The sequence below is a fragment of the Schistocerca americana genome, chromosome 5 (genome assembly GCF_021461395.2).
Source record: "Schistocerca americana isolate TAMUIC-IGC-003095 chromosome 5, iqSchAmer2.1, whole genome shotgun sequence".
In the NCBI taxonomy this organism is placed as follows: Eukaryota; Metazoa; Arthropoda; class Insecta; order Orthoptera; family Acrididae; genus Schistocerca; species Schistocerca americana.
The window spans coordinates 65,849,718-65,877,466 of record NC_060123.1 but is presented as its reverse complement, the minus strand read 5'-3'; the positions used below and the strand labels follow the sequence as shown (position 1 = coordinate 65,877,466).

The 27,749-nt window shown below is 45.0% G+C and overlaps 1 protein-coding gene across 1 annotated transcript in view; it reads left to right on the top strand.

Moving 5' to 3' along the window:
• The first annotated feature begins 8,618 nt into the window (after positions 1 to 8,618).
• LOC124616206 (mucin-19-like) overlaps positions 8,619 to 27,749 on the top strand; it is a 155,197-nt gene continuing 136,066 nt past the window's right edge. The window contains exons 1-2 of the mRNA XM_047144510.1: positions 8,619 to 8,681; positions 16,165 to 16,395. Of these exons, the coding sequence (XP_047000466.1) occupies positions 8,619 to 8,681; positions 16,165 to 16,395 (294 nt within the window). The remainder of the gene's footprint in view (positions 8,682 to 16,164; positions 16,396 to 27,749) is intronic.

Sequence of the window (27,749 nt, the reverse complement as noted above, 5' to 3'; positions counted from 1 at the left end):
AGAAGTTTGTGGCACAACTTGACTAGAATAAGGGATCGGTTGGTAGGACATGTTTTGAGGCATCAAGGGATCACAAATTTAGCATTGGAGGGCAGCGTGGAGGGTAAAAATCGTAGAGGGAGACCAAGAGATCAATACACTAAGCAGATTCAGAAGGATGTAGGTTGCAGTAGGTACTGGGAGATGAAGAAGCTTGCACAGGATAGAGTAGCATGGAGAGCTGCATCAAACCAGTCTCAGGACTGAAGACCACAACAACAACAACATTACTTAACAGAATCTTCCAACAAGGTTCATAATTACGGTTCCGATCCACTGAAGAAGGCGGTTCTGACAAGGGAACCTCCCCATTGCACCCCACTCAGATTTATTTGTAAGTTGGCACAGTGGATAGGCCTTGAAAAACTGAACACAGATCAATCGAGAAAACAGGAAGAAGTTGTGTGGAACTATGAAAAAAATAAGTAAAATATACAAACTAAGTAGTCCATGTGTAAGATAAGCAACACAAAGGATAGTGTGAGTTTAGGAGCGCCGTGGTCCCGTGGTTAGCGTGAGCAGCTGCGGAACGAGACGTCCTTGGTTCAAGTCTTCTCTCGAGTGAAAAGTTTACTTTCTTTATTTTTGCAAAGTTGTGATCCGTCCGTTCGTTCATTGACGTCTCTGTTCACTGTAATAAGTTTAGTGTCTCTGTTTTGCGACCGCACCGCAAAACCGTGCGATTAGTAGACGAAAGGACGTGCCTCTCCAGTGGGAACCGAAAACATTTGATCGCAAGGTCATAGGTCAACCGATTTCTCCACAGCAAAACACGTCCGATAAATTCTATACGTCACTGGTGACGGCATGTGCGTCACATGACAGGAATATGTTGTCGACCCACCTAACTAGTACACTTGGCGAATGGGTAAAAAGATTCTTCTACCTTGCCCGATTTAGGTTTTCTTGTGGATGTGATAATCACTCCCAAAAAAGTTATGAAAACATAAGATTTTGTTACATAAACTGCAACAAATGAATGCAACATTTTCACAGTCGCACAGTTTTCCCTGTGCTCTGTCAAAACATATGTTTTTAACGTTTTCAAATTTTTCCGTGTGTAGACCGTCAAATCCTGCATATGTCCAAGCAAATCCGAACGTGTCCTGGAATTTTAGAGAGCGAAGTTGATTATGTGTGAGTGCTTGAGCTTTGATAATTGTCTGAAAATAAAAAGTTAAACTTTTCACTCGAGAGAAGACTTGAACCAAGGACCTCTCCTTCCGCAGCAGCTGCTCATGCTAACCACGGGACCATGGCGCTCCTAAGCACACACTATCCCTGATGTTGCCTATCTTACGCATGGACCACTTAGTTTGTATATTTTGCTTATTTTTTTCATAGTTCCACACAACTTCATCCTGTTTTCTCGATTGATCTGTGTTCAGTTTTTCAAGGCCTATCCACTGTGCCAGCTTATAACTAAATCTGAGGGGGGTGCGATGGGGAGGTTCCCTTGTGAGTGTTCAGACTCGTGGTACTCTTGACGTGCGAGAGGTTTCCGCGTACGTACGAGGGTCACTCCAAAAGAAATGCACACTATTTTTGTAAAAATACCGTTTTCATTCTGCATGTGTGAAAGTTTTACAGTTTGTAAATACATCCTTCCGGCTTGTTTTCAAACTTAGTTCAACCTGTTCCCGTGAGTGGCGCCGTCACAGCATGTCTTCAAGATGGCTGCCACACTTGACGTTCGTCAGAAGCAACGTGCTGTCATAGAATTCATGTGCTGTGAAAACGAGACAGTGGGAAACATCGACAAGAGGTTGAAAAAGGTGTATGGAGATGCTGCTGTCGATCGCAGTGGAGTTAATCGGTGGGCAAGCAGGTTACGTGATGAAAGTGGGCACGGCAATATTGAGGATTGTCCTCGCAGCGGCAGGCCTCTTACTGCACACACTCCAGACAATGTGCAGAGAGTTAACGAAATGGTGACTGCTAACAGACGTATCACAGTGAACGAATTGTCACGCTACGCTTGGATAAGGGAAGGAAGTGTTTGCAGAATACTGAAAGTGTTGGCGTCAAAAAAGGTTTATACCACGTGGGCTCACAAAGAAACAAGAAAAACGGCATGCAGCAAACTTTTGGAACAGTACGAGAATGGTGGAGATGAATTTCTTGGAAGAATTGTAACAGGTGATGAAACATGGGTCCATCTTTCTTCACCAGAGACGAATCAATGGAGTGGCATCATGGAAATTCACCCAAGAAAAAAAATTCAAAACCACACCTTCCACAGGAAAAGTTACGGCTATGGTGTTTTTCGATTCCGAAGGACTCTTGCTTGTGGACATCATGCCAAATGGAACCACCATAAATTCTGATGCATATTGACGACACTGTAGAAACTTCAAGCTCGACTGAGTCGTGTTCGACCACATCGGCAAAAGCAGGATGTTTTGCTGTTGCACGACAATGCACGGCCACATGTCAGTCAAAAAACCGTGGAAGCGATCACAAAACTCGGACGACACTGAAACACCCGCCTTACAGTCCTGACCTGGCTCCATTTGACTATCATCTCTTTGGGAAACTGATACACCCTCTTCGTGGAACAAGGTTTGAAAATGATGACTCCCTTGTGCACGCTGCCATGTAGTGTCTCCAACAGGTTGGTCCAGAATTTTGTCGTGCGGGTATACAGGCGCTGGTTCCAAGTGGCGTAAGGCAGTCGAGAGGGATGGAAATTATGTGGAGAAATGAAAATATTGTTCCTAAAGGATGTATCTACACACAGTTAAACTTTCAAACATGTAGAATAAAAGATGGATTTAAAAAAAATAGTCTGCATTTCTTTTGGAGTGACCCTCGTATTATCCGCTTCGGGCCACTTCGACGGATTTCAATGCAGGTCTATAGGAGCGTACTTCGTTTGCTGTAGACAAGAAAGGAAAATATCAAGCTTTAACGTCACTAAAGAGGCGAAAATGGAAGGATAATTACAGAGAGAAAATAAATCAACTGCAGATGGTAAGTTCCGCGCGAAGGTAACATCAGTGCAATTTCCTACGCTTAAGGAATTTATTGCATAACATAACGTGAACAGCAGTACGAGAAGGATTGTTTGTGGCATTTCTGGTGCGATGAGCTAAACAGCGGAGGCAGAGGAACTGCCTGCGTTCCTTGGGCAAGGCCGCGCTCGTTTTTGCTCCTCGCTGTGGCTTCCATGTCGGGCACCGTTACTAGAGGAAACGGAGAACAAAGGCGGTGCTGAGGATCTTGCGCCCTCTATCGCATATGATCAACAGTCTGTATCCAAGTCGAAGACCCAGTCTAAATGCGAAGTTTCTCAGTTGCTGCAAGATTATTTGGTGACTACATCAACGACAAACAGAATTACGGACAGCTGTCCCAATAAAGACATTGCGCTCTCTGTGTAAGATCTTCTTGGTATTCTTGTCGTGTCCAGTACCAGTATACAATTTTCTCGGATCGCTGAACTTCAAGGTAATTTCAGGTTCGAGTGCGTACCATTATGATGTGCCTCTTCCGTCAAACCATTACTGTCTGGAAGGTTATAATGTGCATCCGCTTACACCAGAAGAACTTACTATTTTCATTTCGTTAATCGGTCATCTAAATACCACGACAACCATTACAACGCTGTTGTTCTCAGTTTTTCTCTTCCCTTACAAGTCAGACGTCTTTCATCTATTCGCTATGTCTAGCACGGCATTCGTTTAACCTTGTACCTCCATTTGTTCGTTTCTCATCGGTTTTCCGTATCTTCCTGTGGTACACCTTTCTCTTCTGGATCTTTTTTGACATTCGTGCACCACGGTATTCTTGTTTTCTTTTTCAAGTCAAAGAGGTTGAAAATCTGTTTCGTGTATCTGGAAACTTTCATTCTTCTTACGTTGTCATAAAGCCGAACTCTGCGTTTGCGCATTATGTTCGTAATTGTTTTTCTGTTTTGAAATACTTTTCTTGTTTCTGTTCGTTTGTGTGGATACTGTTTTTATAGTCTCAGCCAATTGTACAGCGTATAATGTTGCTCTATTCTCTTTCTAGTCCCAAAAATGTTAAAATGTGTCTGAAATCTTATGTGACTTAACTGCTAAGGTCATCAGTCCCTACGCTTACACACTACTTAACCTAAATTATCCTAAGGACAAACACACACACCCATGCCCGAGGGAGGACTCGAACCTCCTCCGGGATCAGCCGCACAGTCCATGACTGCAGCGCCTTAGACCGCTCGGGTCTTTCTAGTCCCCTCTCTCTCGGACAGAATAAGACAATCAGATGTATACAGACACACTGGCTTTATGACGGAGTTGTGATGATAAAATTTTCTATTTATGGAAAAGCACTTTTTGTCAATTCTTATTGTTTGGAAGGCTATTTCCATAATTCTGGCTCTTGCTTTCTTATATATCCAGTCCACTGGTTGTACTCCACTGGCCCAGATATTTTAAGCTATCCACACATGTTATTCTTTCGCATCTGTAATTTAACTGTGTTGTATTGTTATTTGATACGATTTTTTTTTAAAAGATATTTGCAAGACAGTTTATTATGCTACTTCTTTCAGTACATTAATTCGTGCTGTCTTTTGCATTTCTGGCTATACCATCCGCAAAAGTTTAACAGTCTATTTCCACACCATTCTTCTATCGCCTTGTTTGAAACTAATTAACAATCCCAGTAACACAGGAAGAGCCGATGGGGCTTTCCTTTTTGCCGATTATTATAAGTCAGGGCCCAGAAGCCCAGAATGCACAGCCACACCCAAATTCACTGATGACGCAGCCACTGTAAATCAGTGGCAGCAATTATGCTATAAACCGGCGAGAGTTCCTAAGGATGTTAGAGGATGGACGAGTGTGGTTTTGTCAACAATAGTTGCTGCCGACGCCCTCTGACGCTTTCGCCGCCGCCCACAGGACGCGGTGAAAGCCTCCTCTGCACATGTGACGCCGTGTTACAAAAGGCGCGGCCCCACATACAATGTGGTGCTTATTATACCCGTAGCGAGTACAATGCCCTTAGCAACTCTAGTGGTTGGCTTCCCTTCCTCTACTGGCTGCGTCGCGGTTTTGACGTAAGGCGAGGGAGGCTGTTTATTATGGCACGCAGATTTTGCTGCTCCTATTGATGGTCACGGACTTCCAAAGTGTGTTGCAGAAACTACATCCACCGTTCAATAAACAGACTAAAAAATATGTCTTGGAGGCCATAGTAACTAGCAAACATTGGGCATTGGCGTCAGCTTACTTTGGATAAAAAGCCATCAAGGCATTCTCCATAATGAAACTGTTGACCGCCTCGCTGAGTGGAGTATCACGGAAGGAGAGTCCCGTCCAACACCAACTCGTTATCCGGATTTCAAGACCACGGTCAAGAAAGCTGCTTATCACGACTGGAACTGTGAACAGCAAGTATCCCAGCATTACAAGCGCGGCCACCTGGCGGCCAAACAACCAAACATCTCTTCTCGGCAGTGGTTCACCTCGGTGAAGTTCAGAAGGCGTCACGTGACCTCTCTCATCCGCATAAGACTGGGACACGGGTGTTGTCCCGCTCATCTAGACCGATTGAAAATCATCGCTTCTGGACACTGTGATCAGGACACAATTGCGATGGCAGGTCTGAACCACGTCATATTGGAGTGTACCAAGTACTCTGCCCCACTAGCTGTCTTGTACAAGAAACTAGTGGCGAGTGGCTGCCTCCTTCCCTACAAGTGCAGCTGCTTTACTTCGCCGGTTCGACATATATAGGTATTGACATCTTGGGTTGTCGGGTGTTCTGCCGGATATCAGCGTCGTACTTGCACGATATTTCGGTCACGTAGCTCGTAACCTTCATCAGGTGCGACCTGAGACTGCTCCTCGAGTGGACCTGGTCCAGTATTTATTCCAAATGAGGCATAAATACTGGACCAGGTCCACTCGAGGAGCACTCTCAGGTCGCACCTGATGAAGGTTACGAGCTACGTGACCGAAATATCGTGCAAGTACGACGCTGATATCCGGCAGAACACCCGACAACCCAAGATGTCATTAGATCGCCGGGAAAGCGTGAAGAGTTATATAGGTATTATTTGCTCGCGAAATATTTGAAAGACGTCGGGATCCTGCTTTGACCTATAAGTTGTGTAGATCTTGTCCTCCCTTGGAACCAGCCCGGTTCTAAAAACTGAGACGTGCCATTCTCCTGTCGGACCGGTCTGGTTCGAAACCTGGGTCGCAATTTTGCGTGTTTTCTTTTTTTATTTGTATAACGAAGTAATGTTAGTATTTCATATTTTTATCATTATTCTATTGTGAAAAATGCACTAATGTTAACTTGGCGCCGTCATAACTACTGCTGGCTGTCGGGTGTTGGTCTTTTAGTGTTTTTAATTTACATGAAGAACTTATAAGTTTGTACATAGAACTTCTTTATTGTTCTACTGTGAACATTCCAGTTACGTTAATATGACATTTTTGCAACTATTGTTGGTTGTATGGTCTTTGCTGCCCAAAATCTAAATAAATAAATACAATAAAAAATCACTTTAGACGCTCTGAGCATTCCGTTTCTTTCCTGTTCGTGGTCTTGTAGTTGTTTATACCCGTAGAAGGTCTTACGTCCAGTGCTGTCGCCGTATGAGCACATTTGTCGTCGGTCTGCTCTCGAAATCCGTTAAAAGGGCAGTGCAATCGTTGATGTTGTAGTTTTCGCCCCCCCCCCCCCCCCAACAGTAACTACTTCTTACAATTTGTGATCTCTTCTAACTATTTTATTCTATCTATGATTCGTATTTTATCTTTGTAAAATTTGCGGTCTGCAATTCTTTTTCCATTGCAGCTATTAGTTTGTCGCACGACAGATGAATGGATAAACGTGAGGTTCCTGTACTTTCCAAATATGCAGGAAAGTCAGACGTAACAATAGCTAGATTTTAAAAAGAAGTATTTCCTCCTTTGTATGTGTCACAGAAATATGTATTTATATCTTTACCATTTATATCTCAATTTATCGCAGTATCCAAAACCGCAAGTAAAATAAATTTCCCCAATAAATTACATCTTTCAGCTCAAGATTTACGGAACAAAAATGATCAAAGTATATATACAACCAACACTCAAAGTACACAACCAACAAACGTACTTTTTTTTTCTTCGTGATGTGCAACGCTTTTCAGAGCTGCACCATTATTTTAGAAGATACAAGTTAGATTTTAATTGAATATCTTCTTGAATTTTGCACTTCCTTCGTATATCACTCGTCGTTTGCAATCTTTAAGTAAATGAATACAAGGCTGTAGTCTGTTTAACATTATACCCTTCTTTGCACGTTCGTTGTTGATCTTTTCACTCAATCTTTTTTTTTATTACAGAGGCCAATCAGCTCCCTGACTGAACACGCTGAGCTACCGTGCCGGCTATCCACCAAGCTACCGGGGCGGACAACTTTCAGGTTTGTGAATGACTTTGCCAGATACCGCAAAGGACCTAGAAGTTCAATTGAACTGAATAGATAGTGTCTTGAAAAGAGATGATACGGATATCAATAAAGAAAAGTGTAGTAGATGATGTCGAGCTAAATTAGGTGCGACCGTGAGGGAATTAGAATAGGAAACAAGTGGATTAGTGTTGGTAATCTGACATCAAAATGACGATAGCCCAAGTGGAGAAGATATGAAATATATGGCAATAACAACAAAAGCGTTTCTGGAAACGAGAAATTTATTAACATCGAACATAGATTTTTAAAAAATTAGTATGTTTTTTTCTGAAATATTTGTCTGAAGCGTAGCTTTGTAAGAAAGCGAAACGTGGACGATAACAGCTGAGACAAGAAGAGAACAGAAATTTTGAAATGTGGTGCTACGGAAGAATGGTAAAGATTACGTGAGTAGGTGGAATAACAATGACGAGGTAGTTAATGGAACAGGGGAGAAAAGAAATTTTTCGATAATGTGACTAAAAGAAGTGGTCAGTTGATAGGACACATTGAGGAATCGTCAGTTTGGTGGTGGTCTGAAGGAGTAGAGATTAAAAACTGCGGAGGGAGAGCAAAGCTTGACTGCACTAAGCAGCAGTAAATGGATACGGGCTGCAGAAGTTATGCAGAAATGGAGAGACTCGGACAGGATAGAATACCGTAGAGAACTACAGCAAACAGGGAGTGAAGACCATAACGACAAATAACTTATGATTAAATTCTAGGCACACGTTCGAGGACCTGTTCACACACACACACACACACACACACACACACACACACACACACACACACAGTGAAGCGCGTCTCATTCCCTCCTACAACTCTTAAATGAACAAGAATTATGCAGTACGAGTGGCCTTTTTCCCTCTCGCACGACGTCCTCGCTAGATCTCCGGGTTAAGCACCATTGCGAGCTTAGTGCTGCCTGTGGCGAAACTGGCCGTCTGTTTTTACGACGGGCCAATTGACACATAAAGCCGAATCCGGGGGAAGGTCGTTGGGCGGTAGTTAGAGGCGCGCCGACAATGGGATTTGCATACAATGCGACTCGTTAGCGCCTGGGGCCGGGTTTCCACTTTCTGCTGCGTTCCGTTCCGTCCCATACATTCCTCAGCCACGACGGGACGAGCTGTGGCGAAATGTCTGAGACTCCACGGCGGGCACTCCGCGTCTCTGGAGATGCCTTCCAGGTTGTCGACCGAGTTAGTTGTTTTCCGGTGGTTCGAGGATCATTGTACAACTGCGCAGCTTTCTCGTAATGGACCGCGACTGCTCTTGTTCCGCACCATAGTCCAATCCACGAATGACGGCAGTTGGCGCATGTCAGAGCACGGACGTGCATTGCATTGTTGCCGATTCCAAGTTACAGTTGCGGTACGCGCACACGCTTGTTTTGCACTTAAAGAAAGCGTATATCCTGCAAATGATGTCTCTTGCTTCCTTATGCAGAATGTGTCGCTTGCCACCACTGTCTGCGGTTATTTTATTTCTCGTTCGATCTGCCAGATACATTTTACAAAGAACAGATAAGATTAATATAAATCACAATAAACATTTGGAACTTACAATGTGGAAACAAATTATATCAGTTATTACATTACACTTATGTCAGGGAAACTACATTATTTCATGAAATGGGACAAAAATCACATAAATTGAAGATAATTAATTACACAGTAACATTAAGATTATGGCATTGTCCGTTAACTTGTGGAGCGACATCAGAGAGCCGTCTCTGAAACCATGAATGTTACAAACCGGAAGATGGTCCATTGTTTGTACCTCGCCACAGTCACAACACGAATCGTCTGTATAGCCCCATTTGGTTGTTTGCTGTTTGCATCGTCCAACTCCCGTGCAAAACCTGTTTAGAGCCGACCCGTGTTTCCTATTGAGATTGAAGCCTTCAACCCTTTTGGTTGGGTCGTGGATTAGGTGTGGTTTTCCATGACGCCTCTTCTCAGACCCTGCCATGCATTCTTCCATTCAGCATCGAGACCCTCAGTGCCCAATGTTCTGCTACTGACGATAGGTTTCCTGGACTTGAGTCTAGTGGGTCCTTCCATGTCGGCATGTATGGGTAGCCTTGGGTTTGCTTCAATTTTTTCTACTATGTCCTGGGTTGCTTTCTCTCTACGTATGGAAGCAGGAGACAGCGGTGACAACTCGCAACAAACGGAATAGAAATTGTCTAAACAACTCGCTACGATGTCGTTTAATGCTCGCATTATGTGCGGCATGCACAGAAGTGCGCTCAGAAGACTACTGAACGCTCATCGGCTGTTGGAGAACGTGTTACGTAGGTGTGCAGAAGAAGCCTAAACTTGTCCGCTATCGTTCGTGACTCCAACTATAGCCGTTATAAGTGACTGGGATCGGTCCGATGCATTTCCACTCTCAAACAGATAAAACCTGATAAGTCGAAGGAAAATCGTGCCGTACCTCTCGTGTTTATTCTTCAACTTCTGGACGAAGTAAGTCACCAGGAATGGACCATGAAACTACCACCACAGACGGCAAATGATCATGTAAGTGCCGGCCGCGGTGGTCTAGCGGTTCAGGCGCTTCAGTCCGGAACCGCGCGACTGTTACGGTCGCAGGTTCGAATCCTGCCTCGGGCATGGATGTGTGTGATGTCCTTAGGTTAGTTAGGTTTAAGTAGTTCTAAGTTCTAGGGGACTTATGACCAGAGATGTTAGTCCCATAGTGCTCAGAGCCATTTGAACCATTTGATCATGTAAGTAAATAAATTCATCGACACAAAAACAGCTGAATCCAATAGTGTTGACTAACAACGTAGCATTAACTTTTTTTTAACATTATGAAATAATGCGTATACAGGGTGTCCCGGAATGAATGGTCAATATTCTGGGATATGACAGGAACCAGAAAGATTGATCGATAGTTAGGGATGTAAAAGGAACGGTCTTTCACAGCAAAAAGGTTTCGTAATCATGGGCTCTAAAATACATACCTTAAGAGCTATGTGTACTTCTTTATTTTCGTTACTGTGAAATAAATTTGTCCAGCTGCTAGCTCTTTGATTTCCATATTTTTAGAGGAGGTAGTTGGTACCAAACAAGAAAAAGTTGTCTAGTAAACATAAGCTCTATAGGGCCTACCTTAAGACCTATGAGCATTTTTGATTCTCACTGCTGTGAAACACATCTCATCTGCCGAACAAGTGTTTATAGCTATTAAGGTATGCACTTCAGATCCCGTGTTTACGAGACAATTTTGTCTCGTTTTCGCTCTTACTGCCTCCTAGGAGAGAGCTTCTAGTTTAAGAACTTGTTTCACAGTATCAAAGAAGTGCTCATAGCTTTTAAGGCATGTATTTTAGAGTCGATGTTTACCAGACTTTTTGCTTCGACTGATCGTTACTGTCATGTCCCTGAATACTGACCATTTCCCCTTCGGCACCCTGTATAGTGTGTGAGGTAAAGGGCCAGTTCAAAAAATGGCTCTGAGCACTATGGGACTTAACATCTATGGTCATCAGTCCCCTAGAACTTAGAACTACTTAAACCTAACTAACCCAAGGACAGCACAGAACACCCAGCCATCACGAGGCAGAGAAAATCCCTGACCCCGCCGGGAATCGAACCCGGGAACCCGGGCGTGGGAAGCGAGAACGTTACCGCACGACCATGAGATGCGGGCAGAGGGCGAGTCGTCGCGCCCTGAAAATATTCTAAGTTCGGAGGAAACAGTGGTCGCACAGGCCGCTTGGCGGGCAGGGGCCTCTTGGCATGTTGACCACTTGGTGCTGGACGCTGGCCGAAGCAAGAGGAGTCCAGCCGCGTAGCTGGGAATTCCATGCTGACGCTGTGTTGATGAAGGAGACATGCCATGTGTGCCAAAGATGGCGCACTTTGTGAAACCTTAATGGCCGACATTTCACAGTTCGTATGGAAATTAATAGTAACCAGATGACTCGTGATACCTCAAAAATAAGCGTGTACATTACTATTATTTGCACAACGATTCTGATGGTGTAATCAGATTTTCAACATCTTTATTAGTTTAAAGTTTAGTATCTGACAGTAAATTATGCAAGTAACACCTAGTAACGAATTTCCAAAATATAAACGCTTCATCCGATTTTGTCGAGCGCCATGTCTTTAGAAAGCTATTAGTGTAAACCTAAATTGGTATGAATTACAGGCACGTAACTTGAATAGTACACGAGTTATTGGAGTTCAAAGTCGCCGATTACTATCAATCGCGTCAGGCCACAAGCACTCCACAGTTACACGAAGAAACGGTAGCAGCATACTTATATATATATTTATTCATCTATATCTTTGTTTATATCCGATACATACTCTTCATGAAGAAATTGGTTAAATATTTACTGTGTTTTACAAAGCACAGAGATATTACGCTACTGGCCTACCTTTTGTTCTATTCTTTTGATATATGTTTATTTAATTTGTATATGTATCTAATAATGTGTATTAGAGCATGTTTATGATCCAGTCATTGGAATATTTATTTAATTTCAAGGTATTTAAATGTAAATCCAGTATTTCGAATATGTTTCACTATGTTTGTGTGGCTGCATTGGCTTGAAGACATGGCGTGAGCGCTCTAGCCAATCACAGCGCTCGTGGCCGGCCGATGTGGCCGAGCGGTTTTAGGCGCTGCAGTCTGGAGCCGCGCGACCGCTACGGTCGCAGGTTCGAATCCTGCCTCGGGCATGGATGTGTGTGATGTCCTTAGGTTAGTTAGGTTTAAGTAGTTCTAAGTTCTAGGGGACTGATGACCTCAGCAGTTAAATCCCATAGTGTTCAGAGCCATTTGAACAGCGCTCGTGAATGGGGAGACTGGATGGTAGCGAGTTCGGGACTTCTGGACAGGAGGGTGCGGCACTGGACACAGGAGGTGCTGGAAGCGACGGCTCGACGGACGCGGAGTCGGCGGAAAGACTTGGACAGTGGAGCGGTTTGCGCGTGGTCGCCGAGGATAGGAATATTCCGGAGTGCCGACCTGTGCCCTTGTGTGATTTTTCGTGGCTTCTGCAGTAAAGTCGTAGTATGCGCTCAGAAGTGAATATCTCGCGAGCTATGTTCTTGTTCATAACTAAGCACGTGCTGTAGGAATCTATTGTTTCCTGTTATTCAACTTATAATTTATATAGTTGCCAATAAGTGTTTTGCTGGAATATATCGAATTCTGAAAAGTACTTCTACTATCGTGCTCATCATTTAAAATTGTTTAGATAGTACCTGCAGATTTTATTTAATTGCAATCTTTCATTTATAAATTTATGTTACATTCATAAAAAAATGATTCAAATGGCTCTGAGCACTATGGAACTTAACATCTATGGTCATCAGTCCCCTAGAACTTAGAACTACTTAAACCTAACTAACCTAAGGACATCACACAACACCCAGTCATCACGAGGCAGAGAAAATCCCTGACCCCGCCGGGAATCGAACCCGGGAACCCGGGCGCGTGTTACATTCATAATTCGCAATTGCCGAGTGATAGGAAACTTCAGCCATTCGATTCATATGTGTATTCTTATCGTGTATTGTAGACTCAGCAGTATTTGGCCTGTAATGTGGCAACTACGTATCCCAGCCCCTAGACAACGAAACCAGCCAAAACTTTTAATACTGCAACTTTGAGTCAGATGGTACGTAGTTGAGGGCCACCAACATCATTTCATTTCATTATGTATTTGAAAGCCCACAAGTGTCTGCAGCTGAGAAACGAATGAACACTGAAACATTGGCTTTATAAATTATTAAACAACTTCTTTGCAAGAATTTAAACAAGGCAGTATTGTACATGCCCGATAAACTAGATAATGTTAAGCTGTTTTATAAATACTGTCCTTGTATTTGAAAAGATTGAAACTCTTATCCCCATCCACCCATCCTGATTTATGTTTTCCATCGGATTCTTAAATTACGTCAGGGTACTGCCAGAGTAGAGGCCAGGGATGGTTGACCTCTACAGTGGGTACTGGAGCTGGGCTGTCAGTGTTCAGGAACTCAGAACTTCGCTATGCTGTGCAGAGTAACGGTGGAACGGCGAGTCGCTGCCTGGTTGTTGTCCGTAGTTTCAGCATGAGAACAGCAAACTGTAATAGTCGTGACGATGCTCGGAGAAGCCAACACCCGCAAGGCGCGAGCTGCAGACCGTCGGCGGGCAGGTGCTGCGGCTTGCCACTGGTCCTGCTGTGGCGTCGCTCGGACGGCCAAACGATGACGCCAGAGACTCGCCAACGGTCCTGACTCCAGGAACGGGCGGCCCCACACAAACTGGAGGCAGCCCAACGCGCCAGGGCGCGCAGAACCACGCCCTGGAGGTGGCGGCTCTCAGCAACAGTGCCTAGGCGCCGAAGCCAGCGGAGGCGGACAGCTAGAAGTCTGCCCACGCAGGTGATGGCGGCTCAGTGGATGCACCTCCCCGGGTTCCAAGTGTAAACCACCAAGGTACGAGTCCGGCAGCAACTGAAGGAGGCCCTCATGTGGCCCACGGGTTGAAGGGCACTAAGCCAGCAGTATTAGTGCGGTCAGTGGGCCACGGTTAGTAGCGACAGAGGCCGGTGATGGCGGCTACTTGATCCGTGCAGACTTTTAAAGGACCCTCCTCGGAGCTGGTGGCCGTCAGTCTACAGTCTGCTGTCTATAAGTGAGTAGTATTTGTACAGGCTTGTCCCCTCCTTGCTTTGCCAAGGCGTCGATTTCCGTCACACCGGAGACTAGGCTTTCGTCAGCATTGCTCCAGGGAAGTGAGATAGGACCGCTGTTCTTTATAAATGATTTGGCGGACAGGGTGGGCAGCAATCTGCGGTTGTTTGCTGATGATGCCGTGGTGTACGGTAAGGTGTCGAAGTTGAGTGACTGTAGGAGGATACACGACGACTTAGACAAAATTTTCACTTGGTGTGATGAATGGCAGCTAGCCCTAAATATGGAACAATGTTAGTTAATGGAGGATGAGTAGGAAGATCAAACCTGTAGCGTTCGGATACAATATTACTAGTGTCCTGCTTGACACAATCAAGTCGTTTAAATATCTGGGGGTAACGTTGCAAAGCGATATGAGGTGAGAACTGTGGTAGGGAAGGCGAATGGTCGACTTCGGTTTATTGCGAGAATTCTAGAAAAGAGCGGTTCACCTGTAAAGGAGACTTCATGCAGGAAGTTGGTGCGATCTGTTTTTGAGTACTGCTCGAGTGTTTGGGATCCGTATCAGGTGGGATTGAAGGAAGACATCGAAGTAATTCAAACGCGGGGTCCTAAATTTGTTACCGGTTAGTACGAACAACAGGTAAGTGGTGCGGAGATGCTTCGGGAACTCAAATGGGAATCCTTGGAGGGAGGGTGCCTTTTTTTTTTCGGGAAACATCATTTAGAATATTTAGAGAACCGGCATTAGAAGCTGACTACCGAACGATACTATTGCCATGGTATGGTGCTTCGACAACCAATCCACCTGTCATGAAATATGCTATTCAATATCGCTTCAACCGCACGCGAGATATATGCCGGACATCCATCATGTTGGAAGTACATCGTCATTCTGACATGCAGTGAAACATCTTGTAGTAACATCAGTAGAACATTACGTAGGAAATCAGCATACATTGCACCATTTTGATTGCCATCGATAAAATGGGGGCCAATTATCCTTCCTCCCATAATGCCGCACCAGACATTAACCCGCCAAGGTCGCTGATGTTCCACTTGTCGCAGCCATCGTGGATTTTCCGTTGCCCAATAGTGCATATTATGCCGGTTTACGTTACGGCTGTTGGTGAATGCCGCTTCGCCGCTAAATAGAACGCGTGCGGAAAATCTGTCATCGTCCCGTAATTCCTCTTGTGCCCAATGGCAGAACTGTACACGACGTTCAAATTCGTCGCCATGCAATTCCAGGTGCATAGAAATATGGTACGGGTGCAATCGATGTTGGTGTAGCATTCTCAACACCGACGTTTTTGAGATTCCCGATTGTCGCGCAATTTGTCTGCTACTGATGTGCGGATTAGCCGCAACAGCAGCCTAAACACCTCCTTGGGCATCATTATTTGTTGCAGGTCGTGGTTGACGTTTCAGACGTGGCCGAACACTTCCTGTTTCCTTAAAGAACGTAACTATCGGGCGAACGGTTTGGATGATGTCGTCCAGGATACCGAGCAGCATACATAGCACACGCCCGTTGGGCATTTTGATCATAATAGCCATACATCAACGCGATATCGACCTTTTCCGCAATTGGTAAACGGTCCATTTTAACACGGGTAATGTATCACGAAGCAAATACCGCCCGCACTGGCGGCATGTTACGTGATACCACGCACTTATACGTTTGTGAATATTACAGCGCCATCAATCACAAAGCGAAAAAAGTGGTCCAACTAAAACATCTTTACGTACTACACGAATATGTAATAAAAATTGGGGTTCCTATTTTAAAAAAGGTAGTTGATATCCGTTTGACCTATGGCAGCGCCATCTAGCGGACCAACCGTAGCGGCACGTGGTTTCCCCCTTGAAGCTAGATGCGTTTCGTTCATGGTAGTTTCTTCGTTTGATGCTGGACCACCCTGTATACTCACGATTTCGCCCAATGATAGGTAAGCACCCTAATTTGTGACGTAAGGTAGCTATTCAGTACTGAGCGATTCCAGGAGCGTGCGTGTTCGACTGTCTCGAACAGACTGAGGAGCGGGCTGTGTTCCGTCCGTCGCTCACCACTATAGCGGCACAGACAAGAAAGGGAAAGAGAGGCACAGTGGAGGCGGGCGCGCTCCAGTTGCCCGGGTCTGCGGCCGGCGCTGGCCGGGCCTGTCCTTTTTACTGGAAGAGAGCGGCGCAGCGGGCTGCCAGCGTTGCGCAAGGCGGCACGGGGCCCGGCGTCCACCGTGCGCCGCAGCAGCTGGACGCGCCGGTACCGGGCGTGGGCACGGGGGCCGACTGGAGGGCCACCTGCACCGCTTGAGAATAACATAACTGTCACGAAAGACAGCAAACGATGAAGGTTTACTTGTAGTGTGTGCGCAGTATAGTAGGAAGAACGTTGTGGCTGATATGGGGCTTCACGGGGTGCGAAATTCAGTAAAGCTCGACCACGAAAAGTTAACGATGTCACTGGTGCTGCCAGAAGCGGAGAAAATCGGTACTAGTTGAAAGACATTCTTTTGTCTCCGAGCGCTGCCAACGCTGACAAGGGGAGGCCACGACGTTTGGAACGCAGATTTACTGCAAACTTCGTACACTCGTAGTACTCCTTGAGGACAACTAAATGTGTAAGCAGTAACGCGCACTTCTCAAGCGTTATTGAGAAAATCTCAAGATAATTTCGGTCGTCAAATATGTACCTGTGCGTGGCCGTTATTATCATAAAGCGGCGGCCGTTATTAAGAGGAAGCGTCGGCGGCTGAGTGGCAGCCGGCACGATAGCTCAGCGTGTTCGGCCAGAGGCTTAGCTGCTCTCTGTAATAAAAAACTGAGTTAATGGATCATCGACGAACTGAAACGGGTGTCTCGCGACGTCCGCCCCGAGCAGCTGCAACGAACGAATACACACAAAATAAGATTAAAAAAAAAAAAAGCGTGTTCGGTCAGAGGGTCAGCTACCCTCTGTAATAAAGAAACTAAGTGAACGGATAAACAAAGAACCTAAACGGGTGTCATCGGACGTCTGCCCCGAACAAATTCAACGAACAATTTGGAACAAAATGAAATCAACTTAAAAAAAAAAAAAAAGTGGTTAGTGTCCAGTCCCCGTAATCGTAGGTCGTCGGTCGTTGGATCGAGTCCTGTTAGTCACTTTTTTTTCCTTCAACAGAGTCATATTCTTTACTATTTATACTACTGTTGATATAACGGGAAAAATACGTGTAATCAGACGAACTTCTATTACATTTACAATGTTATTTGGCAGTCTAAAAAGTTTTATTATCACAAATAATATAATATTCATAACTACCGCATTGTAAACGGCCAAACGCATAAGTTGTAATAGTATGGTATTCTGCCTTACTGTAGGTATTGTCATGGGTTAAGCCTGTTCCACTTTTGTCTGTCCATAGCCAGTCTTTTCATTTCTGAATATTTGTCTCCTTTGATATCGTCCAGCATTCGATACCTCCTTCTTCCTCTTCCCCTTTTTCCCTCCACTATTCCTTCTACTCCTTCCTTCAATCCCGGCCAGAGTGGCCGAGCGGTTCTAGGTGCTACAGTCTGGAACCGAACGACCGCTACGGTCGCAGGTTCGAATCCTGCCTCGGACATGGATGTGTGTGATGTCCTTAGGTTAGTTAGGTTTAATTAGTTCTAAGTTCTAGGCGACTGATGACCTCAGAAGTTAAGTCGCATAGTGCTCAGAGCCATTTTGAACCTTCCTTCAATAAACAGTGCCTCCTCAAACAATGTCCAACCCAGTTCTGTTTTCTCTTTCTGATAACTTTCAGCATGTTTCTTTCTTATCCAACCCTTTTTAATACTTCTTCATTCCTTACACGCTCTTCCCATTTCACTTTTTCCAGTCTTCTCCGTATCCACATCTCTAGTGCCACCAGTCTTCTTTCATCTTCCTTCCTCAATGTCCAGGTCTCCGCATCATATAAACCATATAAACACATAAAGTGATACTGAAAATGTTTGAATGTCCGTGATTTGAGAAAGTCCTTATACCTGGAAGGAGCCCGAAACTAATTGTTGCCTGCGAGTTTTGACTGCCACAGACAGTATATGCGACCAAGTACCTACGATTACGGGGCTTGGACGCTAACCACTTTTTTTCCATAAAAACAGTAACAAAAATGGCTAGCTTACAATTAAATGACGTAAATAAGGTGACAGATAATTGCAATCATAAATTACAGCATTCAAAGAATGAGGAATGATATGCAGTCTTCAGCAGTAGCACCTCCTTTGTCACCTTCAACTGGTGGCAGTTCAGCATGCACATTTTCTTCTTCTGCAGCCTGAGGTTACTCAGCTGCCGGCTCTTCGTGTCAATAACGGCCGCCGCTTTGTGATAATAACGCCCACGCACAAATACATATTTGACGAACGAAATTATCTTGCCATTTTCTCAATAACGCTTGAGAAGTACGCCCCACCGCTTACACATTTTGTTGCGCTGACGGAGTACTACGAGTGTAGTAAGTTTGCAGTAAATCCGCATTCCAAACGTCGTGACCTCCCCTTGTGAGTTGACTGTGGACATCAAAGATTACCGTACACGTTGCTAGGGGTAATGGTGGCTACACTGCGGCTGGCAGCCGACGCTGCGTTGCTCTCTACAGGTACGGTTCCTGCCGTTCCCGACAGCCGCCGCACAAATAGTCAGATTTTCGCTGGCGAGCTGTACACACAGCCGGCACCACTGCCAGCAATGAAGCCTCTAACCCGGCTGCGCATCGCTTTTAACTGTGCTCGGATGACAGGCGCGGGTACGTCATTCCGTGCAGCTTCAGTTCAGTGGTAGAGGTTGTTAACTGTAATGGCTGGGAAGTAGCGGCACGCCGGTCCCTCAGTAATGCATTCAGTTGGCAATGAAGCTTGAGAACGTGCTGGCTAGGACAACAGTAGAGTAACCTCTGTTTGGAGGTAGGTCAGAACAGCACTGCTAACACGCGTTATTGCGTTATTTTGTTGAAAGACGATGTCACGGACATCTCGAAGATAGGGAGCAGTAACCGGCTTCAACTCAGCAGAACTGTAACGTCCGTCCGAATTACCGGCTATGAAAACTGGATGCTTTTCGCGGATGATGCTGTAGTTTACAGAGAAGTTGCAGCATTAGAAAATTGCAGCGCAATGCAGCAAGATCTGCAGCGGATAGGCGCTTGGTGCAGGGAGTGGCAACTGACCCTTAACACAGACAAACGTAATATATTCCGAATACATAGAAAGAAGGATCCTTCATTGTATGATTATATGATAGCGGAAAAAACACTGGCAGCAGTTACTTCTGAAAAATATCTGGCAGTATGCGTACGGAACGATTTGAAGTGGAATGTTCATATAAAATTAATTGTTGGTAAGGCGGGTACCAGGTTGAGATTCATTGGGAGAGTCCTTAGAAAATTTAGTCCATCAACAAAGGAGGTGGCTTAAAAAACACTCGTTCGACCTATACCTGATTATTGCTCATCAGTGTGGGATCCGTACCAGGTCGGGTTGACAGAGGAGATAGAGAAGATCCAAAGAAGAGCGGCGCGTTTCGTCACAGGGTTATTTGTTAAGCGTGATAGCGTTACGGAGATGTTTAGCAAACTCAAGTGGCAGACTCTGCAAGAGAGGCGCTCTGCATCGCGGTTTAGCTTGCTGTCCAGGTTTCGAGAGGGTGCGTTTCTGGATGAGGTATCGAATATATTGCTTCCCCCTACTTATACCTCCCGAGGATATCACGAATGTAAAATTAGAGAGATTCGAGCGCACACGGAGGCTTTCCGGCAGTCGTTTTTCCCGCGAACCAAACGCGACTGGAACAGGAAAGGGAGGTAATGACAGTGGCACGTAAGGTGCCCTCCGCCACACACCATTCGGTGGCTTGCGGAATATAAATGTAGATGTAGATGTAGAGGTGACATGCTCGCACCCCTAGCAATCCACGCCATGTGCGGAGCATTTACGTCGTTGCCGAGTGCGATCTGGAAATGTTCGTTCTCCTCAATCTCCTCTACACACGGATACATCCGTCGTGATTCTGTACTCAGACTGTGGTGTCACCGCCAGACACCACACTTGCTAGGTGGTAGCCTTTAAATCGGCCGCGGTCCGTTAGTATACGTCGGACCCGCGTGTCGCCACTATCAGTGATTGCAGACCGAGCGCCGCCACACGGCGGGTCTAGAGACTTCCTAGCACTCGCCCCAGTTGTACAACCTACTTTGCTAGCGATGGTTCACTGACAAAATACGCTCTTATTTGCCGAGACGATAGTTAGCATAGCCTTCAGCTACGTCATTTGCTACGACTTAGCAAGGCGCCATGTTCAGTTACTATTGATATTGTAAATAATGTACAGACAAGAGCTACGTTCAACATTAATGGATTAACGTTAAGTATTCCACTAGCTACATCCTTTTTTTTCTAGTCTAAATTCCTTGTCCTGTTCCAGACCTTACGCCAGCCTGCGTGAGCTAAAACGCGTGCCTTTCGGCTTCCTCTAAACTTCGTGGGTTGGCCCTCCTGTCAATCCACAACACAGACAAGGTTTTGGTCCCTCTTCTGTGTTCTATGTAGTCGTTGGGTGCCCCACTGCCGATGTCCGTATGCCAGAGGTCGTCAATTGGAGAGGCGCGCGTCTAACTGCTGCTACATGAAAAGAAGCGCAGCAGTGGTCCCACCGTACTCGTCGATGATTTTAGTACTGTAAACAAGCCCATTTCCTGACTCAAGGTACAGGGGTTGGACAAAAATATCGAAACACCAGAAACACGACACATCACCTTGCCTAATACTGTATAGAAAACCCGTTAGGATTCGAAACAGTATCCATTCGCTTCGGTCAAAATATATTGAGCTATATGGCAATCTTATACCATTCGTGCTGCAAAACGGCGGTAAGTTCAGGGAATGATGTTGGAGGTGGGTAACGATCACGTACCCTTCTGTCCAAAACAGACCACAAAGGCTCAATATTATTGACTGTGGTGGCCAGGGGAGATACGACAGTTCATCCTCGTGCTCACAAAACCAGTGCTGGAAGGTGAATGCTGAGTGAACGGGAGCACTGTCGTCTTGGAACACTGCGTCGTCATTGAGGAACGAACACTGTGCCATAGGATAGGCCTGATGAGCCAAATGGTCAAATAACGCTTGGCAGTAATTCGACCTTGCAGACTTCCCATGTGTCCCATGGATACCAAGATTATCACCGAATCACCGTCGTATTTCACTATCGGGACGTAAACTCGGCCCGCATCTCGTGGTCGTGCGGTAGCGTTCCCACGCCCGGGTTCCCGGGTTCGATTCCCGGCGGGGTCAGGGATTTTCTCTGCCTAGTGATGGCTGGGTGTTGTGTGATGTCCTTAGGTTAGTTAGGTTTAAGTAGTTCTAAGTTCTAGGGGACTGATGACCATAGATGTTAAGTCCCATAGTGCTCAGAGCCATTTGAACCATTTTGAACGTAAACTCGTCTAGAAGTTTGAAGCAGTGTGCGAGAAGACACATCCGACCAAATTAGTTACGTCTTATTTTTTTTCCTTGGAAATCATTTCGTGGAACTCTTGGCAGGACAATTTTGAATCACACAAATACATCATCATCTTTGTGACTGTGTCGGTTTGCAGTTTATTGTGATCCTTTGAGGAATGGACCTTTATGAAAGATAAGACCCTTCGACGATGGTGTTATGACCAGGCACTGCGAAGTAATATTCTGCCAATTTCAGTCATTCCGAATAAAATTCTTCCTTACGATGTGAGTTCAAATAAGTTGTCCACTTTTCATGAGCCGTCTTTTTTTTTTATTTCCGTGGATACCCTGAAATTTGCTGTCATCCAATTTTACGATTTTTCTACAACAGTATTAGATAATACAGAGGGGTCCAAAAAATGTATCCACTGTTTAAAAGTCCATAACTTGCAAACTAATTGACGGAGTTGTCTCATTTTTGGTGAAAGTGTAGCTTGAAGTCCAACTTAAAGATATCACTTAGGTGTTCGAAATGGTCACCATTAACATCCAAACACAAACGATGCCGCCGAACTGCAGCACGAACTACTGACTGCAACGTGTTCAGTTGGATATTTGCAGATGAATGTACGATGGATTCTCGAAGTTCATCCAATGTGCGTGGCTTTTGTCGATAAACGACGTCCTTTAGTGTTCCCCACAGGTAAAAGTCCGGAGGAGTTAGGTCTGGGAAACGTGGTGGATACTCCACAGCACCTCTACGGCCTATCCATTTTCCTGTTAGATTTTCGTCGAGATAAGCCCTAACACGATTTTGGTAGTGGGCTGGATCACCATCATGTTGAAAGTAAAATCTTCAGTCTCCATCCAGGTAAAATGGATGCATGAAGCTTCTGAAGGTACACCTCACAGGTAACTGTGCCGTCAAAGAAGAATGGCTCAATCAAGCCCCGGTAAGACAACCCTCACCACACATTTACTCCTGGCAAATTCCAGTTTCACGGGCACACTGTCGCACAGACTTCTGTGGTGAGCGAGTGAATTGTTGTAACACACGACGGGAGTTAGCTGGACTTGTTACTGCTACAGGTCGTCCAGATCGTTGTGTGTGTACATCTTTAACACAGCCTTCGGCTTCAAATTTGTCTCGAATGCGACGAATCGTTAAACGTGTCGGTGGCTCTGTTTGATACTCATTTCGCTATTGCCGTTGAACCTCATTAATGTTTTCGTACTTAAAACACCACTTCAAAACTGACTTCCTTTCATCGAATGTGAGCCTTGCGCCAGCCATGTTTACTCGAGTAACTAGGTGCAACTAAGAACAAAACACTGACTATCTGGCGACTGACATCTGACAAAACAAAACAACGCAATACAACGCTTGTGTGGCGATTGCCGGAACTACAAACTATTGCACTAACAAAGATGAGACAATTCCGTCAATTAGTTTGCCAGTTATGGACTTTTTAATAGTGGATACATTTTTTTGGACCCCTTTGTATATCTCTATATCTCCTTAGCTCTCCTTATACATATTATTCGCTCTTACGTTTCCACGAATTTCGTGGAATTTACTGTCATCCAATTTTACGTTTTTTCTTCAACAGCATTAGATGATGTATCTATGAGGTGCATTCAAGTTCTAAGGCCACCGATATTTTTTCTAATTAACTACTCACCCGAAATCGATGAAACTGGCGTTACTTCTCGACGTAATCGCCCTGCAGACGTACACATTTTTCACAACGCTGACGCCATGATTCCATGGCAGCGGCGAAGGCTTCTTTAGGAGTCTGTTTTGACCACTGGAAAATCGCTGAGGCAATAGCAGCACGGCTGGTGAACGTGCGGCCACGGAGAGTGTCTTTCATTGTTGGAAAAAGCCAAAAGTCACTAGGAGCCAGGTCAGGTGAGTAGAGAGCATGAGGAATCACTTCAAAGTTGTTATCACGAAGAAACTGTTGCGTAACGTTAGCTTGATGTGCGGGTGCAGCCCTTCCCAGTCGCTTTTGTTGCAGTGCAGGAAGGAATTTGTTCTTCAAAACATTTTCGTAGGATGCACCTGTTACCGTAGTGCCCTTTGGAACGCAATGGGTAAGGATTACGCCCTCGCTGTCCCAGAACATGGACACCATCATTTTTTCAGCACTGGCGGTTACCCGAAATTTTTTTGGTGGGGGTGAATCTGTGTGCTTCCATTGAGCTGACTGGCGCTTTGTTTCTGGATTGTAAAATGGCATCCACGTCTCATCCATTGTCACAACCGACGAAAAGAAAGTCCCATTCATGCTGTTGTTGCGCGTCAACATTGCTTGGCAACATGCCACACGTGCAGCCATGTGGTCGTCCGTCAGCATTCGTGGCACCCACCCGGACGACACTTTTCGCATTTTCAGGTCGTCATGCAGGATTGTGTGCACAGAACCCACAGAAATGCTAACTCTGGAGGCAATCTGTTCAACAGTCATTCGGCGATCCCCCAAAACAATTCTCTCCACTTTCTCGATCATGTCGTCAGACCGGCTTGTGCGAGCCCGAGGTTGTTTCGGTTTGTTATCACATGATGTTTTGCCTTCATTAAACTGTCGCACCCACAAACGCACTTTCGACACATCCATAACTCCATCACCACATGTCTCCTTCAACTGTCGATGAATTTAAATTGGTTTCACACCACGCAAATTCAGAAAACGAATGTTTGCACACTGTTCAAGTAAAGAAAACGTCGCCATTTTAAGTATTTAAAACAGTTCTCATTCTCGCCGCTGGCGGTAAAATTCCATCTGCCATCTCTGGGACGTATTGACAATGAATGCGGCCTTGTTTTAAAACAATGCGCATGTTTCTATTTCTTTCCGGTCTGGAGAAAAAAAATCGGAGGCCTTAGAACTTGAATGCACCTCGTATATATCTCCTTATCCCTCCTTATACATATTCCTCTCTCTTTCATCGCAACTTTGGAACGTTCGTTAATTGTGGTTTGTCTACCTCATCACTAAAAAGCCTAACAGAAGTCGGACTTCTTATATATATAGTCGGACACGACCGGAAAAAGCCAGACATATTTGGTTAAAGCCAGGGACGTGCCAACCCAATGGGTAATAGCTTTTCTTCCAGCAGTGCTAGTCCCGCAAGGTATGCAGGACAACTTCTGTGATGTCTGGAAGGTAGGAGATGAGGTACTGGCATATGTGAGGCTATGAGGATGAGTCGCGCCTGGACTGCTCGGGCGGCAACAGCACAGCCTGTGAAAGGCGAGGTTCCGGGTTTTACTCCCTGTCCGGCACACAGATTAAATCTTCCAGGAAGTTTCGAAGCAGAGCACACTCCGTTGCAGAGTGGAAGAGTCTTTCCAGAAATGGTCAGATGCTCTAAGGGCAAATCTGCAAGAGAGTAACAGTGCCGTGAAAGACAGGGCCGCTTACCTGCTGTCGGAAGGCTCTGCAACCGGATCAGTAGCGGAACTCTGCCCGCGGTGAGTCACGGAGACCACGGAACTGCTGGCTCTTTAACGTTACGTAACATCGCTGTAGGCCGGGGAGTTACGTACCTACGCCCTTCCTTGGCATCCGACCCCAGTGACTCAGGTTCCGGGCTTCCGCTTCGTGAGAGGATCTGAAGAGTTCGTGGCTGTCACACATTCCCCACGTCAGTGTGGCCCGTCACCTGCTCTGCATAAACGGGTAATACGAATTCTGTCTCGTTCCGTTTCATTCTGCTCACGCTGCACCGTCCTATTCATCACTGCTCGAAATATTGAGAGAGGTGGCCCGTTGCGCAATACGTTGAGTTGAATATTTAGCAAGAGTGGCGTTCAGATCACCACCTGATCATCCTGATCTGACTAAACACGCAAAACTGACGGAGGCTCGGCTTCACAGTATACAGCAGCACAACGCACACCTGCCTATTACAGCCTAACGTGCTGAGATGCTTCTGCCTCGGTCTAGAAGAGAAAAGTTTTGAATAATTGTGTACACCGAGCTACAACTGTTTCTGACAAGGGCCACTCGGATTCCAAGATTAAGCATTTAAAGCGCGTGTTTCCAAAGAATGGCTATGAAAATTATGTCACTGCAGTGCTCACATAGTATAGGAAACACAGAGAGCTCAATAATTCCGAGACGACCTGCCTATTGCGCTTCTTCCTTTCTGCAGCGCTGTGTAGAGTCTTGGGCAGACTAAGGATAAGGCTTATTATCCCGACTGGCTAAGATGATAGAAGATGCCCTGAGCCTGGTTGAGCATAATCTAGACCTTAGTGTCCCTGGAATTTATAACACCGCCTTTCAGTGCGGAAGTAACTACAGTAGACTCTCGCTAATCTGTCCCCTACGGGACCGAGAGCGTGATCGGAAAGCAAAAAAGACCGTATTATCAGAGGACCACTTTTCTTTCCAAAATGGTTCAAATGGCTCTGAGCACTATGGGACTTAACTTCTGAGGTCATCAGTTCCCTAGAACTTAGAACTACTTAAGCCTAACTAACCTAAGGACATCACACACATCCATGCCCGAGGCAGGATTCGAACCTGCGACCGTACCACTTTTATTTACCGGTAACGTCACACTAGAGTACAGTAAAATTTCAAATTTGAACTGGAAACGCTGTCTGAAATATTATTCCATATTAAAACAGTAACAGCCAGCCAGAGTGGCCGAGCCGTTCTAGGCGCTACAGTCTGCAACCGCGCGACCGCTACGGTCGCAGGTTCGAATCCTGACTCGGGCATGGATGTGTGTGATGTCCTTAGGTTAGTTAGGTTTAAGTAGTTCTAAGTTCTAGGGGACTGATGACCTCCGAAGTTGTCCCATAGTGCTCAGAGCCATTTGAACCATAAAACAGTAATAAAAGGGAAAAAAAACGTCCACACACTACAAAATCTTATACGAAAGTGTAATGTGGTGTCCGCTTAAGGAGGACGAAAATAATCAGTAATGAGCTTTTGCTTAGCAACCAACAACGTTGATTTTGCCGCGGTGTTCCGCCTTTACGTATCCACAAAGTGTCTTTTGGAGCAGACGTAGAGCTTTGTTTCGATGTATTGAAAGAATATCAAATGCATTTTTACGATCTGTATGTGATACCAAAGCCATAGTTTTACTGTCCTCCTTGCCCCGTCATAATCTTTCTCATTGTCATCGGTTCTTCATCTTACAGCGCCAGTAATTTGATCGTCAGTTAATTCTTCTCTCCTGCAGTCAGCGTTAGCTCTTCTAATCCACTCACTTACGTCACTGGGCTCAACGTCCAGTTATACAGTTTGAAAATGCCGCAAAATCACTGGAGTGTCTTTGTCTTGACTTTCATCACTTGTTGGATGGTCTGTTTCATTCTGATTCTCTTAATTCGTTTCCTTTTGGTGTTTCATCTTTAATTTCATTCATTTTTTGCCACAGTTTGAACCAAGATTTTTCAAGCGTTTCTTCCCAAGCTTCGACAGTTGTATAGATTACATTTTTACATTTATTGATGTCATTGCTTGAAACAAGCTCCTACCTTCTTGTGTCATCTCTAAAACTGATTAAATGTATTTTCGACAATATCAGTAACCACTGATCCACTAATTGACCCCCTGGTCCCTGGGGTGGGTTAGACATGTTACGTTTGCAGCAAAGAATAAAGCTTTTATTTTACATTTTAAAGTTCACCTTCAGATGGATGAGATGTTGCGTTGTTGAGTATTAGGTGTTTTGTAACGGCGAGAACTAACTGGTCATAAAATAATCCTTTAAAGATGCTGGATTCCATCCAAGTTAACTTTTGGTTACGATTATACAGGTAGTGATGCGAAATTAATAGTTTTGAATGTCTTTGATTTTGTTACCTTTCCGATCACAAATAGTGGCATCTTGTTACTGCCATCAGCGGTACCACACAGAGCAATTGTAATTCTATATTTGGCAAGTTTTGTTCCTGTTACAGACTGATTTCGCGTAGCAGGAGTTCTTGTAGGGAGCATTTTATAGTTCAAGCCAGATGATCAGGAGTCTGATTAACATTTTTAACTGAGTTTTCAATATTTGGAACAAATTCGTTGGCAGCTTTCTTCAGAGTCTTGCAAATTTTCAGTCCTTTCACATCATCGATCGTCACTGATTTTTCTTTAGTCATGAATAGTTATTATACAAACCAGTACCTCACTT